The following is a 17,657-nucleotide window of genomic DNA, read 5'->3' on the forward strand; positions in this document are numbered from 1 at the left end:
GGGGTGAGAGAGAGAGAGAGAGAGAGAGAGAGAGAGAGAGAGAGAGAGAGAGAGAATCACACACAGCCAAGCACAAGCTGCACGCACAGTGCCATATGCATTAAGGTCATGAAAGAAGTAGTAGTATATTAAGATGTTTATATTTTCTTTAGGTGTATTTATTAGGTTGTATACCACAGAAACTGAAGTGTGTTGATTTTTTGCAAATGATAAATGAAGTTGTTGTCGGATTTCAGGTATTAATGACAATGTGTGTAGAAAAGAACCAATGATAGGTTAACAGTCTAATGTCATTGTATGGATAAGTAATGGTTTTTTTGACATGTTGTGTATACAGATCACTTAGATCAATTTCCATTTTGTTGCCATAACTCAGGAGTCACTAGGTTACAAAAGAATGTCAGATGATGGGAGTAGAGTATATTATTCGTTAGTGAGGAATTGAATTATGGGTGTTGTTTGTAGATGATGGACTTGTACTGAGGACAGGCATGATTACAGCATCCTTCCGGCATGTAGCATGACCAGCATGGGTGATCATAGGGCACATCATAATTTTGGCACTGTTGCAATGTACAGCTGCAAAGGGGTGAGCACCTTGCAGAAGCGACCACTGGAGCAAGGTATACTTCTTTCCAGACAGAGAGAGATTATCCTAACCAGTTATTAGTGAATGTTAAAACTAACTTATAATGCAGGGGAAATAAGAAACAAGGTACAAAGGACGGAATAAGTTTTCTCAAAACTACACCTCGACACCAGCAAGAAGGAGAGTACTGAGTACTGTGACTCTCTTACAAATGTTTCCAGGAGCTATTACAGCAAGCTGTGGACATGATGCCATGCACATTGAGATGATGGATGCAAGGTGGTTAGATGCAAGAGGTTCATTACTGATAACAGTATTAAGGACCACAGACACGAACAATATATGGGAACCCAACAAACATTTGAGTGCAAGTATAGTGGGAAGCGGAAGATACTTAAGCTCCAATGGAATAAAATGAGACACAACTAACAAATCTAGAGCGAGGAGTTCTGAACAATATCTGAATGCTATAAGGGTTAACAGCAGAACTAACTAGTTGCATAAGAATGGTCAGAAGAATGGAAACCAGTAATTAGGTATACTACAAACCTGGTTAAACCACTGGACAACAAGTTGGTTGTAGTGCGACTTCTAAAATATCTGGTTGACAGTCTAAGCGATACCTGAATTAAGATAATGGAATTACAGGAAGCCATACGCAACATGGTGCACAGATAATTCCGTAGCTTGTTGGCACTGAGATAGTTTCTGGACGGCACGAGAAGAGCTGTTGGCTATGCTAGAGTTTATTATGCCACCAGATGAGGAAACCCTACCAGTACTTTACCACCTTGTGACAGTACTGACCGTGCTCATCTTCATGTGCTAGTCCAGTTCCAAGTAGCAAGCAGCAATGACCTATACAATTGTTATGCAATTCATCCATACACAGTGAGAGAGGTGACTCTGAGAAAATTCATGCAAGTCAGTACAAAAGAGGTACTGCTGGTTTTGCCAGGAAGAAAAAATGTGCGCTGATACTGGCTGCTGAACTTTTTCAGTGCCAATTAGAGCAAGTAACCACATGCCCAGCACAAGTGATTCAGGCTACCACAGGAGCAATTGAGGTACAATTATTCTTCAGAGGAACAGGAATGGAAGGATACCTATGAGGCATCCTGGCACCATAACCCTATTTCCAGAAAGCAGGTTTACACTGGATATATTCTGTGCACATTCCAGTAGTGGTTAGTTATCACGAATTGTTATGAGATGGGGTGACCTAAGTGTATGGAATGGTTGGCATTGTAATGTAGCGGCATATTGGTAAACAATGCAATTTGTGTTATTTCATGTCCAACTTCCCACCTTCCAGCAACCATAACAGGAGTTATGATTTTAAAATAATATATTTTCTGGTACACTGGCCTGACAAACTTTTCCCCAAAAACCTGATCTTAACTCTCTGGGTACACTAATAGCAACACAGGAGCATCATAGTGTTCAGAAAATGCTTCAGCACATGCAACAACAGGACAGTAATTACTAATACAAAGTTGAGGCAATAGGCGTTTCAATCTAGGAAACCATCTTTATTTTGACTCACATTAGCAAGATGATATTTTTTCTTTATGGCAGAAAACCATGTACACTTCTGAACTTCCTGTACACCATATGCTGACAGTGTGGGTCACCCTTAGCAAATAATTAGTGTACATTGTAATTGAGATTAGAACAGCAAAAGAGGAACCTGAATGAAAATGGTACTAATGGTAAAAATGTATTATACACTACAACAATAATATTAGGAAAGATAACATAATGTTGTTGTTATTTCATCCTGGACTTCCCACTGTTTAGTTAAGATGTACTGTAAGTGATTTTCGGATATAATGCCAATCTGCATTCCAGTGAACCAGATACTCCTAAAAGGAGGTGTGTTTGCAACAGCCTTTCAAATTGATGATCGTAATCTACTGCCAGGGGACGAGGCTGGAACGCTGTCAGCGCAATATAGTATGAAGGTCAGATCATACAGTTGTGGTCCGGATTACACCATGTCTGCACCTGACACTGCACTACTTCTGTGTTCTATGCATTAAAAAATGATGTCCTGTCACAACAGGTCAGGTTGAGCGACCATAAATACCATCCACTCCAGCGATACAGTATCTGTCATCATCCACAGTCAACTCTGAGAAGTGCTCCATGCCAGCCATCGACCTGATGTGGGTCATCCTGCCTAACTACTACTCGGTGCTGCCTCTGCTGGCTGTGAATCTATGGGCTGTGCCTAGTCCTGATGCTGCCAGGAGCTGAACTGATACATTTCACCTGGGAGCCATCTGCTGGCTGACTTCATCCAACTTCAGAGCACATACCCAGGCGTCCATGGTTTGCAGCCCACATTCATGCGGCATCCACACCTGATTTAGTGCCAAGCCATTGCCTGCCCTGTGTGTACACAATCTGCAACCACCGGCTTGAGTCAGCAAGTCACTCACATGGGATCCTATATCAGGAGGTCCTTAGTTTGTAGCCACTTTCAGGTGCCTCCAGCACTGGCAGTCAGCTGGTCAAGCATTTGTGCCAAACGGTGTGACCAGGTTACTTCCGAGTTTGCTGCCATGGTGGGCATGTTGCCTGTTCTATCTGATGCAGCTCTACAGGCCTGCTAACAAACTGACTACACTTCTACGCCATGGCATACCTGTCAGCCTTGGTGACACTGTCCACTGGCCATCACCTGCTGTCGTGTACTGAGCTAAGCAAGCAACGAAATCCAGAACTAGCCTACACCCCTGGACTCAGACCAGTGGGGGTGGGGGTAGGGGGGGGGGGGGGGGGGGGGACAGAAGAAGAAGAAGAGCTTCCAACTGCTGGAGAAATTTTGATCAGTAAACTTATTCTTGTTTTATAATCGTGCTAGTGATTCCATGATGGCCAACCACCTGGTTCTACGTACCTGCTGCACTGGCAACCACCCTGCTACGTATTCATGACCTGCAGCAAGGCCAATAAACACTAGAGCCGTCCTGACCCCACTACAACATGAATGGTCACCACCAAACTGTGACCAACCGATTGCTGAGTCTATTACTCAGCTCGATGTGCCCTGGATATTCAGGTTAAAAATACACCTTTACTAGGGTGACAATACACTTCTTCCTGGCTGAAAGTACATTTTTTCTACGTTAAGTGACAATATACTTTCCCTTGGTGCTGTAAAACTTATCAACTGTTACAACGGTGAAGGATTTATACACTGGCATGCAACTACCCGGTACTTTAGAAAACACAACCCAGAAAAAAAAAAGCGTGTTCGGGAAAGATCTTTGATGCATGGCAACATTCATGCACCATATTTTTGTATTACGAAAGTATAAACACAAGCATGGTAGCTTCCGAAGCACTGAAATCGAATGGCAGTGTGATTTTGTCAGTCAACTGTAGCTCGTGTCATGTGATCTCATTAGCCAATGACAGCATATATTCAGAGCATAAGAAACATGACGTAGTCACACCATGGCAACATCACTGTCAAGTAGTGTGAACACACAAACAGAAAAAGTTAATGGTTTAAATTAATGTACAAACAGCATTAGCACAAGAAAAGTTAAGCTTTCACATACAATATTGACAATCACGAATTTTATGCCTTTTTTTCCGAGGGTGTGGTTAGGCACGATTCTAAGGGCACCAGCTTAAATTGCAGCAGTTGAATATTTCTGATTAGCATGATTACAAATTTCACTGTTGTGCGCCGAACGTTTCCTGGCTTACCTGGTTGAATAACTGCAACTTTTACATAGTGAAGCCAATTATGTGCAAAATTGCTCAAGAACACACTTCATCCCCCCCCCCCCCCCCCCCCTTCCCACCAAGTATACAATGGGTAAGCAAAAATACCAGAATAACATTGCTGTGGGTGAAGCTTGTGTATTACGCATTTCTGGCATTAGTCGTGTATAGCACAACTTGCTGCCAGTTTCAGTGCCGCCTGTGTTGTTGACCAGGCTTTTTCTGTTCCTCTGTCATCTGCAGTGATTCTTTTTGCTAGCACTGTTTTGTTCTTGTTCCATTTCTTATGATCTGAGTTTAAGTGGACAATGTGCACCTGTGAAATTTTGTTTTTTACTCAGTAAAAATGCTGCTGAAACTGCTTTAATATTGAAAACAGTTCACCAAGATGACATTATGGAAAAAAAGTGTACAGGTGGTTTGCTAGATTTAAAAATGGTAATACTTTTGGTTCAGCACTTTTTAATGGAAGATTTGGTAATCAAAGGGGTTGCTGCCAAGTTTGTTCCTCGGGTTTTGACTGACAATCAAAAGGAATATTAGAGTTGAAACATGTCATGGTTTGAAACAACAGCTCAAAACTGATCCAGATTTTCTGTCAAAGGTCATTACTGGTGGTAAGTCACGGTGCTATGGTTATGACCCCATCCAAAAAAATGTCATCAAGTCAAATCAAACATCAAAACAATGCTGCTTTGCTTTTTTGATGCTAAGAGTGCAGTTTGAACAGAGTTTGTTTCCCCCAGTGCAGACTGTCAATCAAAAATTTTACTTGGAAGTTTTAAGAAGATTGCTCAATAACGTTCGTAAAAAGGAAAAGATCTGATTTGTGGCAGATAAAAGACTTGTTCTTCCACCATGATAATGCCCCTGCACACACAGACACCTCTGCTGACAGTTTTTGGCTAAAAACGGCATGGTTTTGCTGCCCCACACACCTTACTCACCTGACCTGGCTCCTTGCACTTATTCTTATTTCCACACATTAAAGGACACTGATTTGACAACACCGAAGAAGTTGAGAAATAATGAGAGAATAGATGGCAGCCATTTCTAAAGATGACTACAAAAAGTGTTTGAACAGTGGAAACACTGGTGGGATACATATATTAGTTGTAAATGAAAATTTATAGCTTTTAAAAAATAATTCCAGTTTTTCTGGATACCCTCTCGTAATTATACTTTCAGTCATCCTTGTTGCATAATTTGTAATCTATGAAATAACCTCAAAACTTGGTCTTTTATAGTGTGTGTTACCTTTTTAAGATGTATCAAACACAAATGTGCCAGTAAAATTGTAAATAATGGCATAAATGGTTGGTCTTCTGGGCCCGAAATTTTTCTAAGTTGCTGGTCCTCAGTGTTATGTTTTGAATGAAAGTCTAACACCCTGTAATTTAAGCAATTCATTGCACATTCTCATACGTAACATAATTCATCTATCATAAAAGGAAATTTATTTTGAAAGTAATGTTTCTGAAGTCACCATTCACAATATTTTCCTGCAACCTGCTATAAATGTAAACATTTGGGACATCACACTCATTGAAATGAGGCCCCTGAGAAAGACACATTGAAAGCAGTTTTCTGTTATGAAGTATTGTGTAGTGTTTAACTTATTTTGCTGTCAGCAAAAGCTTGTATGTGCACTATGTTTTGTTGTTGTAAATGGTACATTTTCTTTGCAACTGAAGTTTTATTTTGGTATTATTCTCTCGTTTATGTTTTATTGCTGCAGTATTATTCTGTAGTAGTGGGCCAAATTAAAATTTTTTGTTAGTGTATCAGTTCTTACCTGTCAAAATTACTAGAATTTAACTGAAAACTAAAATAATGAAAAATTCTTGTAATTCTAAAAACTTCCTGAACTTTTCCCAGATGAAAAAATTCCTGTTTTTTCCGGATTTCCTAGAGTGAATACACCCTGTTCTCACAAAACAATTAGGGTGAATGTGGAGTTGGTTCCTCTAGCAAGGATAAGGCCAATCTCTCTCCTCATCAAATCCAATAGCATCATTTCTGTTTCATCAACAGGTCATGAAAATATGAGAAAAAAAATATTTTTTTTTCCTTACAATGAATTCTCTTGTTAATTTGAAAAAATTACGCAGCACACACAGTCTTTATCACATGAAAAGAAACTACTGGAACACATCAGAGCTTAGTAAAAAACTGAAGAACAACTTACTTGAAAGATCACATGGTGCTAACATATGGTAGTTAAAATTTCTTTTGACTAGAATGCCTGATAATTTATGTCCTGGCTTGGGCTTTTCCACAGCCAGCGTGCCCATGACCTTTGCAGTTTTTTCCCCTCTGAAGTACAATTCAACGGCGACAGTGTTTCGAGGATTGTGTATTTCCATTTTTGTACTGGGATCGTCTTCATATTCTCTCTGTAGAGCAGCTTTTAATCTGCTCATTTCATTCTGCTCTCCATGGACCAGCACCTAGAGCAGCGATATAGGTTTTGATGTCCAATTTGATATTTAACTTGTAAATAAAAGAAGCTAAATAATTAACAAGAATCAAAGGAAAATGCACAAAAAACTCTATTTGAATGAATCACTTAGCATTATGGCATTCTGGGAGAATTCATACCTACTTCTATGTCTTAGAGGCATCTCAAGTGCAGTAAAATGACAGACTTTGGAACAATTAGCTAAACGACCCTAAGGTGTAGACTTTTTTCAGCTCAGATACTTCTCTTTCAGGCTTCTAACGTGCTGAATTGTTTGCAGGGAACACTTAAGGCAAGTTCATAGTATGTTACAACAACTGTTCGCAGTTATGGTTGTGTAATGCTACACATTTCTTACATACCCTCACAATGGATGGGAGTACTACCTTAAAATTGTATTTCATGAAAACCAGACAAAGCATAGTTTCAAACTGGAGAGTGGAATGTGCTATATGTGTTAAGTTACTACAAACAGTTTGTAACTTTGTTTTTGTGATGACTGCAGTGATGAGCCACAGAAGACAAGTGTGGGGGAAAAATGTTTCAAACTACAACACAGAAATGAAAAACTCCTTACTATGCTACTAGACAGTGACTTTGATGCTTCTGCTGTGACGAACTAAAGCTGGATCCTCAAATACAGATGAAAGAGAATTTTTATTTTTATAACTTCTATTCTTCCTCATATACTGCATTTGGAGAGCATGACTCAGGATGAAGAAATTGAGCACCAGGATACTGTGTCAGCAAGAAGAGGTAGTCCCCCTCCGCCAAAAAAAAAAAAAAAAAAAAAAAAAAAAAAAAAAAAAAAAAAAAAAAAACACTGAAAATAAACATGTTTTCAGAAACACAAACAAATGTGAAGTCTTATTTTATGAGCAGCACACCAGTTGTAAACTATTTGTTCTTTTTATTCATTTTAAGACTTTTATTTATTCTCTATGTTCAGAAAATAAATTGTTAAGCCAGGAACATAAAAAAGATCAAGAGAAAAACTATGGCAAGTATGTGACAAACTTTAAGAAAGAGGGGGAGAGTATTACAGAGAACTAAATGGATTGTATTCATAAAATTTAAAAAAAAAAGAAGTAGCTCCACCACTGGGGTAGATGTGCAAGCACATGAAAAAATTGGCACACAAAAGAATTGTGACTCTGTGGTACAACTGCATTTTACATAATGGGCCTCAAACAGGTAGGATTTTCCTGATTGCTGAGCATTGAAATGGTTTCAAACCAACTAATTTTTTGTTTAGAGAGCACAATGTAACACTTTCTTTTTATAGAATGTTTATGAAAATCAAATACTGTCAGCATAAGGTTTAGTTATATATCATCTTGGTGGCCGCCACTGCTCTTGCTGACATAATATTTACATTCTTGTTTACAGTTAAAGCTACCATCTGTTTTGTAGCAACATATATGACTATTCCCAATAGAAACTGTTAACTCTGTTTGTTTAAAATCAGTTATCCTGAAGACAATTGAAGTCAAAAACTATAAAAATGATCTAAACCTGGTGGACTAATTTCACACTTCAAATTACTTTAAAAGCAGAAAGAAACTGAAAGGTTTCCTGATGAACCTATGAAGTAAACATATGTCACATTAAAACGGCACCTGTTTGACAATCAAATACAAATCTCTTGTTAAGGGAGCAATTTACCACTGGGCTGTGCATAGAAATAATATGAACTAAAGCAGAAACTTGATCTTAAACTTATTTTCCAATACCACAAACACCTTCTGCTACATGTGCAGTACCAAATCTGCTGCGTCAGAAGATACTGCAGCGAATACCAGGATTGCATGCGGTTAAGTTACAATGCAAAATTTATTTCTTATTCAGTAATGAAATGTACATTAATGTGAATCTCTGAAGTCCTGACTGTTATTTTAATGGGAATTAAAATGGAGAAGCAAAAAATTCATAAAGCGTCAGTAACATGCTGACATTAGCAAATTTGCCTAAAATTTCTAGTCACAAAATTGCCAAACAATGGAAGATCCAGGATAGAATTATGTCAATATTATGAAAAGGATAGTTGCTGCTCACCATATATGCTGAGTCACAGATAGGCACAACAAAAAGACTGTCCAACAAAACTTTTGGCTAAACAAGCCTTCATCAGAACAGATAACACACGCACTTATGCAAATGCAACTCACACACAGATGACCACGGTCTCTGGCTGCCGAGGCCAGATTGATCAGGCAGTCTAGCCTAGGCAGCCAGAGGCTGTGGTAATTGTGTGTGTGTGTGTGTGTGTGTGTGTGTGTGTGTGTGTGTGTGTGTGTGTTGTCCATTCTGATGAGGGCCTGTTTGGCTGAAAGCTTTGTTTGGTAGTCTTTTTGTTGTGCTCATTCATGACTCAGCATCTAGACTATTATCACATAATTATCAGGCAGAGGTGGGCATTATTTGGACAAATTTCTATATAGATAATTATTCAAATAAAATAATTATTTGTGAATAAATTGTTCCCAGATAAAGAGAGAATTTCTCTTTGTGAAAATGCATAAGCAATTCTTAATTATCGGTCACAATTTAAGAAACAAAAAACATATACAACTTCTGCATTTACTTTGCTTACTTCTCGATTAGCACACGTTAGTGTATAGCCAGTGTTTTACCTGTGCCTCAGAACAATAGCTGTTTGATAGAGTGGAGCTAGTTGGTTTTTTGGACTGGTTCCAGTACACATTTTTTTTTTTTTTGACACTTATCAATTATTTCACCTCCAGCAATAATTTGTTAATAAGAAAACTGCCTCCCATCAAGCAGTTCCGGTCTTTCGATTTGACATCACTTTGGCGACCTGTAGTCAATAAGGATGATGATGAGGAAAGCACAACACCCAGTCCCTGGGCAGAGAAAATTTCCCGACCCAGCCGGGAATTGAACCCGGGCCCAGAGGATTGACAATCCACCACGCTGACGATTCGGCTACCGGGGATGGGCACACTTAAAATGAAAACAAGAGATTCAAAATTATGCCTAATTAGTAAATCAAAACAAGTACTAACCACATGTGGTGGCTTTAAAATCCTGATAAATTCACTGGTCTGCTGATAGTCAGTATGAGCAGAGAACGAAATGTAATCGACAGACATTTTAAGAGGCAGCTTCTGTCCGGACATTGTAGAGATCTCCTCTGGCTCAGAGAGTATTGTTTTAGCCAGGGTACCTTCCACACAATAGCCAGCAATAATGACACCATTCTTTGAATCAGTGCACCATGATTCAAATAGTTCTCTTGATAGCCCACTCTGCATCATACCAGGTGAAGCCATGACAACACATGGACCAATATCCTCAAAATGGTCAATTCCCTAAAAAAAATTTACAAAGTAAATAAATGCATGGATTTAATTAGCATACCAATTAGTGCATTCAGTGAAAAACTTACCTTCAAATTTGAAATATGTTTAAATACAAAAGGATTATTGATAGCAATCTGTCTTCGGATTTTATCGTTCATTGCATTGACATAGGTTTGGTAAACTGCCATGCATTTCTTTGCCAATGAAGATGCATAGTAAATTGGAATATCATGGAGCTCAGTATGCTGACTCCAATATTCATCTAGAAAGTAAGCCAGACTACAGTAAACACATACAATGCAGGAAAAAGTGTGAAAGAAAAATGAGGCGTTTTAATTTTCATTAGTGACATTAGCATTACACACTTTCACATTTGGTAACATTAAACTTAATTATTTAGGTGAAAAAATTTCAGGTGTTATAAATCCTTTTCATGCCACCATTGAACTGCAGATAGTGTCATCCCCCTTTTCTTTAAATGATTACCAACTAACACTTCCAGTGCTTTTTAAAAAGAAAGAAAGAAATTGCTCGTCATTTACTATCGTACTGTAAACAAGTAGAATAATTAATTAACTTCAAACTTTTAGCTTTTATGACTGAAGAGAAAATTTTGCATATAAAGTTGAGAGCAGAAGTACGGAAAGGAATACACATTAAAGTTTAACATTCCACAGCTGACAAACTCATTACAAATTGAATGTGTTATAATTCAATAACCACTGTGCCTCCTAGATTTGTGAGAGCAAGAGTGCAGTGAAACATATTACTAGTGAAATTATTTCTGGATGTGCCCAATATGAAATAATTTACAGATAAAATGGCTTCTTAGTATTTACCTTTGGGAGGCAAATTTCTTAGTACTGCTAATATACATATAAAAGTACAAGAAACTATTCTAGCTTTTTGAGCTAATGGTTCTTCCCTCAGGGAGGCGAGAGGAATAAGCTGGGGTAGGTGAGAAAGGAAGGATCAGGTCGGGCACTGTCACCTTAGGGTCTGAGTGACCTCCCGACCCTTCCTAAGATTCAACCACCTCTCTCTCTTCCCTCCCCTCAGGAAGAAACTAAAAGTTCTGAAAGCAAAACCAGTTTCTTGTACATTTAAATGTGTCAGTTGGCAGTATCAAGAAATTTACCTCCTGTATGTTTTTGCCGCCTGAAGGTAAACCACTGACATAAAGTGCAAATGCAAAACAATTGTTTCATGATCGTGGATCATTACCAAGTACGGTTCCAGCTCAACTGAAAAGTTTCATGATGACAAGATGTTGCCGAGTGAAGCTTTAATACTTTTAGAGCAGCAACGTTCTTCCATACAAATTCAAGTGAATGATTTGCTCTTTGTATTCCACTGTATCACTCTTTTACTAAAACTGTCCCATAATATACATCATCATGGGCAGAAGTGTGCTGTCAACATCACCTTCAGACCACTTACATTATATGAAGATCACAAAAATATGTAAGGTGATTCAGCTAAGCTGTTCACCTAAAGTATTTCTGGAACCATATAAGATATCGTAATACTGTTTCATCTGAATGAACTGTGAAACAATCTTTATTAAACGTATAGTCTCTCCTCATAGCCGTATGAATTGAAAAGATATTGGTATCAACTCTGCTTTTCCAAGTGGAACTACGATAATTTATGCTGCCAGTATTGTAGTTCTAAAAGAGATGAATTCAATGGAGTTTCGCTCTTTAAAATCCGATTACTAGTTCTAGATCAAGTACAATATTCACAACTTAGGATTTACCTGTTTCAACCATGAAATTGGCTGCTGTCTTATGAGGAAGTTTGTGATTTCACACCAAAATTAGGAAATGTGTCATGTTGAATAATGAGGATACACGAATATTGCACTGTTGAAATACTGGTGTAAAAGGGGCCGAGAGGAAATGCAGCTTTCATTCTGCCTGTATTGCTCACAAGTGTTGAGAGCTGGCTAGTGTGAAAAAACAAATATCTTTCACAAACCAAGAGAAATTATATATGCTACTTCTTTATGGGGAATCTACAAGGAAAACTAAGAAAATAACTGTGTTGTACGCTTGAAAGTATCCTGTAAAGTATGAATATATGGAGTCAACAATGCAGTTGTTTTATCCAGCAGACAATGGATCTTCTTCAGTCACATCATCGGTGAACAAGACATCCATTCATCTGATGCACAATGCATTAATATTTGTTTATCATCTGAGTTGTCAAAAGTAACTAAGTAAAAGGCCACACTTCATGCACTCTTTGTAGACCATATACTGTATAGTAGTCAAATATTTGAATGTACAAAAATGGAACGTTGAAACCAAAGCTCACAAATGTCATAAACAGCGGTGTGTCATATATCGCAAATCAGCAGTTCATGGAAAGCAAAAGATTCTTGTCTGACCCACTGAAGGTAAACAAATTTAAAGAGTACTCACATGAGATTCATAGAAAACTTTTGATAGTGAAGGTGTTAGAGAGGTTGTTCCTCTGTCTTTGCAATGAGGCACAAATACACTATAAGTATCTGGACACTCCCCAAAACATACTTTTTCATATTAGGTGCATTGTGTTGCAACCTAATGCCAGGTACTCCATATCAGTAGTCATTAGACATTGTGAGAAAGCTGAATGGGGTACTCCGCGGCACTCATGGCCTTCGAACATGGTCAGGTGATTGGATGTCACTTGTGTCATACATCTGTATGCAAGATTTCCACACTCCTAAATATCCCTAGGTCCACTGTTTCTGATGTGATAGTGAATATGAAGGGACACATACAGCACAAAAGGGTACAGGCTGATCTCGTATGTTGACTGACAGAGCACCGACAGTTGAAGAGGACCGTAATGTGTACTAGGCAGACATCTATTTAGATCATCACACAGGAACTCCAAACTGCATCAGGATCCACTGCAAGGATTATGACAGTTTGACACGAGTTGAGAAAACTTGGATTTCATGGTCGAGCGGCGGCTCATAAGCCACACATCACGCCGGTAAATGCCAAATGACGCCTCGCTTGATGTAAGGAGTGTAAACATTGAACGACTGAACACTGGAAAAACATTGTGTGGAGTTACGAATCACGGTACACAATACGGTGATCTGATGCCAGGGTGTGGGTACTGCGAATGCCCAGTGAACATCATCTGACAGCGTGTCTAGTGCCAACAGCAAAATTCGAAGGTGGTGGGGTTGTGGTGTGGTTGTGTTTTTCATGGAGGGGGCTTGCACCCCATGTTGTTTTGTGTGGCAATATCACTACACAGACCTACAGTGATGTTTTAAGCACATTCTTGCTTCCCACTGTTGAAAAGCAATTTGGGGTTGGCGACTGCATCTTTCAAAACGATCAAGCACCTGTTCATAATGCACGGCACGTGGCGGACTGGTTGCATGATAATAACATCCCTGTAATACACTGGCCTGAACAGAGTCCTGACCTGAACCCTATAGAACACCTTTCGGATGTTTTGGAATGCCAACTTGTCCCAGGCCTCACCAACCGACATCAATACCTCTCCTGCACGCACTCTGTGAAGAATGGGCTTTCATTCCCGAAGAAACCTTTCAGCATCTGATTGAACATATGCCTGCAAGAGTGAAAGCTGTCATCAAGGCTAAGTGTGGGCCAACACCACACTGAATTCCAGCATTACCGATGAAAGGCACCATAAACTTGTAAGTAATTTTCAGCCAGGTGTTCGAATACTTTTGATCACGTAGTGCACATGTCTGGAAATACAATTGCAGCAACTGGCTCTAGAGGAGGAGAAAGAGAGATTTCAAAGACAAGCTGTGGTGTGTCATGACATGTATTTCCTACCAATGCTACAGTAGAAAATGGACAAGTAGGAAAAATAATCTCACACAAAGGCAGAATTTCTGTGTCAGCAAGAAACACACCCATGACTTTTGGAATTCAAAAGGTTTGTTAAATAAAATGTTCTCTGGCTCCCATCCACATCACGTGGTTAAAATTCCACAAGCTTACAACCAAGCATTCCATGGCCATTGTCAATAGCTATTGTATATAAGGGGATACCAACAGCCCACTAACAGTTAGTGGGCTGTTGGTATCCCCTAATATACAATAGCTATTGCCTGTGAGTTCACTGGTTCTCATAGCATCACCATAGTGTATTTGGGCATGCACTGAGTAGACATTCCATGTTCCTTCTTCAACTTCATGATCACTGTATCTCACATGCACTGAGCTGCAGGCTGCCGAGTCTATTAACGGTGTTATTGTTGATTTTTATTTCGATGGCTTTTTTAATGAAACAGTCCCAGAAGTCATTAGTGCAAGTCATGACTGAGGCTTCATCAAATCTTATCCGGAGACCATTTTATAGAACATGCTCACCTAAAGTGAATTTTTCGGGATAACGCAGGTGATAAAACCTCCTATGTTCCTTCCTACGTTGTTCGACAGTGTACATTGTTTGATTGATGTAAGACTGGCCACATTTGTAAGGTATCTTGTAGACTCCAGGTATTCTGACACTGCAGCTTCTTGAACTGGTTTTAGTAATTGCTTGTTTTTGTCTACACTATCCTGAAAAATTCACATTAGCTGATTATGTTCTAAAAATGGTTACTGGATCAAATATGATGAAACGTTTGTCGTGGCTAGCACTAACGGCTTCTCGGGCCGTGTAATTAAAGATGTCTTCGAAACGAAAATCACTGATAACATCCTTAACACAAACAGCAGCCTGCAGCTCAGTGCAGTAGTAGGATCCACCGATCATGAGGCTGAAGTGGGAGCACTGAAAGCTGAGTAAAACTATGCCCATAAGTGGTGATGCTGTCAGACCAGTGATTTCACAACTGGTTGCTAGTGTACAGAAGGACATACCAGTGGCCCACTGGCAGTCACACCACTTGACAATGGCCACGGAGTGTTTGGTCAAAAGCTAGTGGAATTTTAACCACTTCATGTGGCTGGAAGCCTGAGAACACTCAATTGATATCTCCCACTGCACGACTCTGCATTCTTACAAAAGCAGTGTTGATCATTTATTTCATTCACAATGTATGACTTTGATTACAGCATACCACTACAGGAAGGTGGATGATGTGAAAGATTCTTGCCAAATAAACTGATATTTATAACCTACTTTGTGCTTCCATACGGCACTGATGAGAACATAAAGGAGTCTTAATCACTGATAAACTCAATGGAATTTCCTGGATAGCGCATCACTATCCTTCTTGCAGTCCCTTTTTAATGCCATATGACTTTTACGTTTGAGCCACTGGAGGGAATGTAGATGGGGGGGGGGGGGGGGGGGGGAAATAATGATAAAGCATCTGAGCACATTACTCGTAACTGGCTTTTCCTTTGCACAGGAAGGTATCAAAAGCTAGTCTAACTGATTTAGAAAATTTATTTCTAGTGAAATATTTCAAGTAAAGAATATATTTTTTTTACCTAAAATAAGAAGCAGCTCCTGTGCACGTCCCAGTGCGAACACTGGTATAAGGCAGCGTCCTCCCCTGTTCACAATGTCATGTACAAGTGCCGTAAAACGTCCCTCACGCTCTTCTCTCTTCTCATGAATGTGTGTTCCATATGTCGATTCCTGGTAATTGATTCCTCTTATTTATTTTCAAGTTTTTCACAAACAATACATACACAAACAAAAAATTCTTAAGACCGTCAATAGTATGAAATGGCTGCATAAAACTAAATTTCTTGGGTAAAATGAGTACACGAAACTCGACAGTAAGATTTGATTTGAAGGTCAAATATATACAAGATTAAACATATTTTTAGACATTACATACAACAAACCTTAGCAATTGTCAAATGTAAAAATAAAAACTGCTACAAACAAATAAAACTGCTTCACTAACTTAAAACTTTGGCAGTTGATATTTACTTGACCAAAAAATTATAAAGGCATGTAATGTGCTGGGCTGTATCCTTGTTCTAGTGCCACTTCAAGTTCACGTCACAACCGGATGTATTGAAACATTTCCTCACCCAGTAAATAGTGCGCAGTGTTCCCGGCCTACTTTGTTTTGTTTATTCAATATTGTCTTCCTGGTAGCTGCGTCCATCTCACCTAAATCACAACTTAATCGTCACATTAGGTAGGTCAAAAACTTCCAGTCTTTAACAATGTTCACAATTACACTTTTTTGGTACCGACCGGAAAAATTAACAGACTTGCCGCACTTTTGCTCCATGAGAATCTGACCGAGAACTAACTGAGAACTGCACCAGCTCAGACCTTATATAGACGAGTGCTTGAATTTTTGACTATTTCTGTTAATATATTATAAAAACAAAGATTCCAAGACTTACCAAGCGGGAAAGCGCCGGCAGACAGGCACAATGAACAAAACACACACACAGAATTACTAGCTTTCGCAACCGATGGTTGCTTCTTCAGGAAAGCAGGAAGGAGAGGGAAAGACGAAAGGATGTGGGTTTTAAGGGAGAGGGTAAGGAGTCATTCCAATCCCGGGAGCGGAAAGACTTCCCTTAGGGGGAAAAAAGGACAGGTGTACACTCGCGCACACACACATATCCATCCGCACATACACAGACACAAACAATATTAACAACAATGGCCAGCTTTGTATTTAGAAACCTCCTCTTGACTATGTGGGGGCAAGGCAAATGAAAACTGTAAATGCTTAATAAGGAAATGTAAAATAGTAGTAATAGCCTACAAGTTGGTAAGCATGTTTGTAACAGGGTGCAGAACCATATACACAGGTATAGGAACAGCATAAAGGTGGCTACCCCTTTAGCAACTTGCCTGAGGGATGATCAGTATTCTGTTATTTAGTTTCTGCATAGTAAAGGTGTGAATTATTTTGGAATTCATCACAAAAGGTCAAGTATAACAATGCATACTGTAGGAGGGAAGGAATGACGATTACAATTTAACAACCTAATGATGATGTGGCCATTCAAGATAGAGTACAAGGTCAAACTGGGGAAGGAAACTGTCTTTGTCTCATCAAAGGAATCATCCCAATGTTTAAGTGATTTAGGGATATCACTAGATGGCTGGACAGGGATCTGAATCACAGTCTTTCAAAGCTGAATCCAGTATTCTACTTATTGGGCAACTTCGCTCAGTACTGCATGCTGGGACAGCAGCAAGTCTACAAATATAGTTGTATTTTTACAAAGGGTGTGATGTCCATGACTGATACTTTCATTTCTGGTAAGTACACCACTCTGCGATGTTGGAACACACTAGAATGATGAAGCTAGTGTGATGGAAACTGCTGAGTGACACTGGATTATATTATGGCAAATGAGAACATTAGTTATGGTTCAACACACTACATTATGCATAACATTCTCTAATTTCATGAAGTGTCTGCAAGATGTGTTCTCTGGATGCTGACTCCTGAAATGAAACCACAATGTGCTGTTGCATGTGAACAACTTCTGCAGCAAAAAGATCTAATGCTGGCTTAGCAAGAATTATTACTCGGGAAAAGATGAGTTCACTAATACCAAGCAGACATGAAAAGAGCAAGGAAGGAATGGGGCCAAAACTTACAGAAATTCCAAACACG

The 17,657-nt window shown here is 39.1% G+C and overlaps 1 protein-coding gene across 4 annotated transcripts in view; it reads right to left on the reverse strand.

Annotated features, from left to right (window-relative positions):
* The window catches only part of LOC126267317 (cleavage and polyadenylation specificity factor 73), a 67,313-nt gene that overhangs the window by 21,810 nt on the left and 27,846 nt on the right, over positions 1-17,657 (reverse strand). For all 4 annotated transcript variants that reach the window (XM_049972412.1, XM_049972413.1, XM_049972414.1 and 1 more), the window contains 4 exons: positions 15,544-15,694; positions 10,201-10,376; positions 9,818-10,123; positions 6,519-6,780 (listed from right to left, as the gene is read on the reverse strand). In XM_049972412.1, the coding sequence (XP_049828369.1) occupies positions 6,519-6,780; positions 9,818-10,123; positions 10,201-10,376; positions 15,544-15,694 (895 nt within the window). The remainder of the gene's footprint in view (positions 1-6,518; positions 6,781-9,817; positions 10,124-10,200; positions 10,377-15,543; positions 15,695-17,657) is intronic.

The sequence above is a fragment of the Schistocerca gregaria genome, chromosome 4 (assembly GCF_023897955.1).
Source record: "Schistocerca gregaria isolate iqSchGreg1 chromosome 4, iqSchGreg1.2, whole genome shotgun sequence".
Lineage (NCBI taxonomy): Eukaryota > Metazoa > Arthropoda > Insecta > Orthoptera > Acrididae > Schistocerca > Schistocerca gregaria.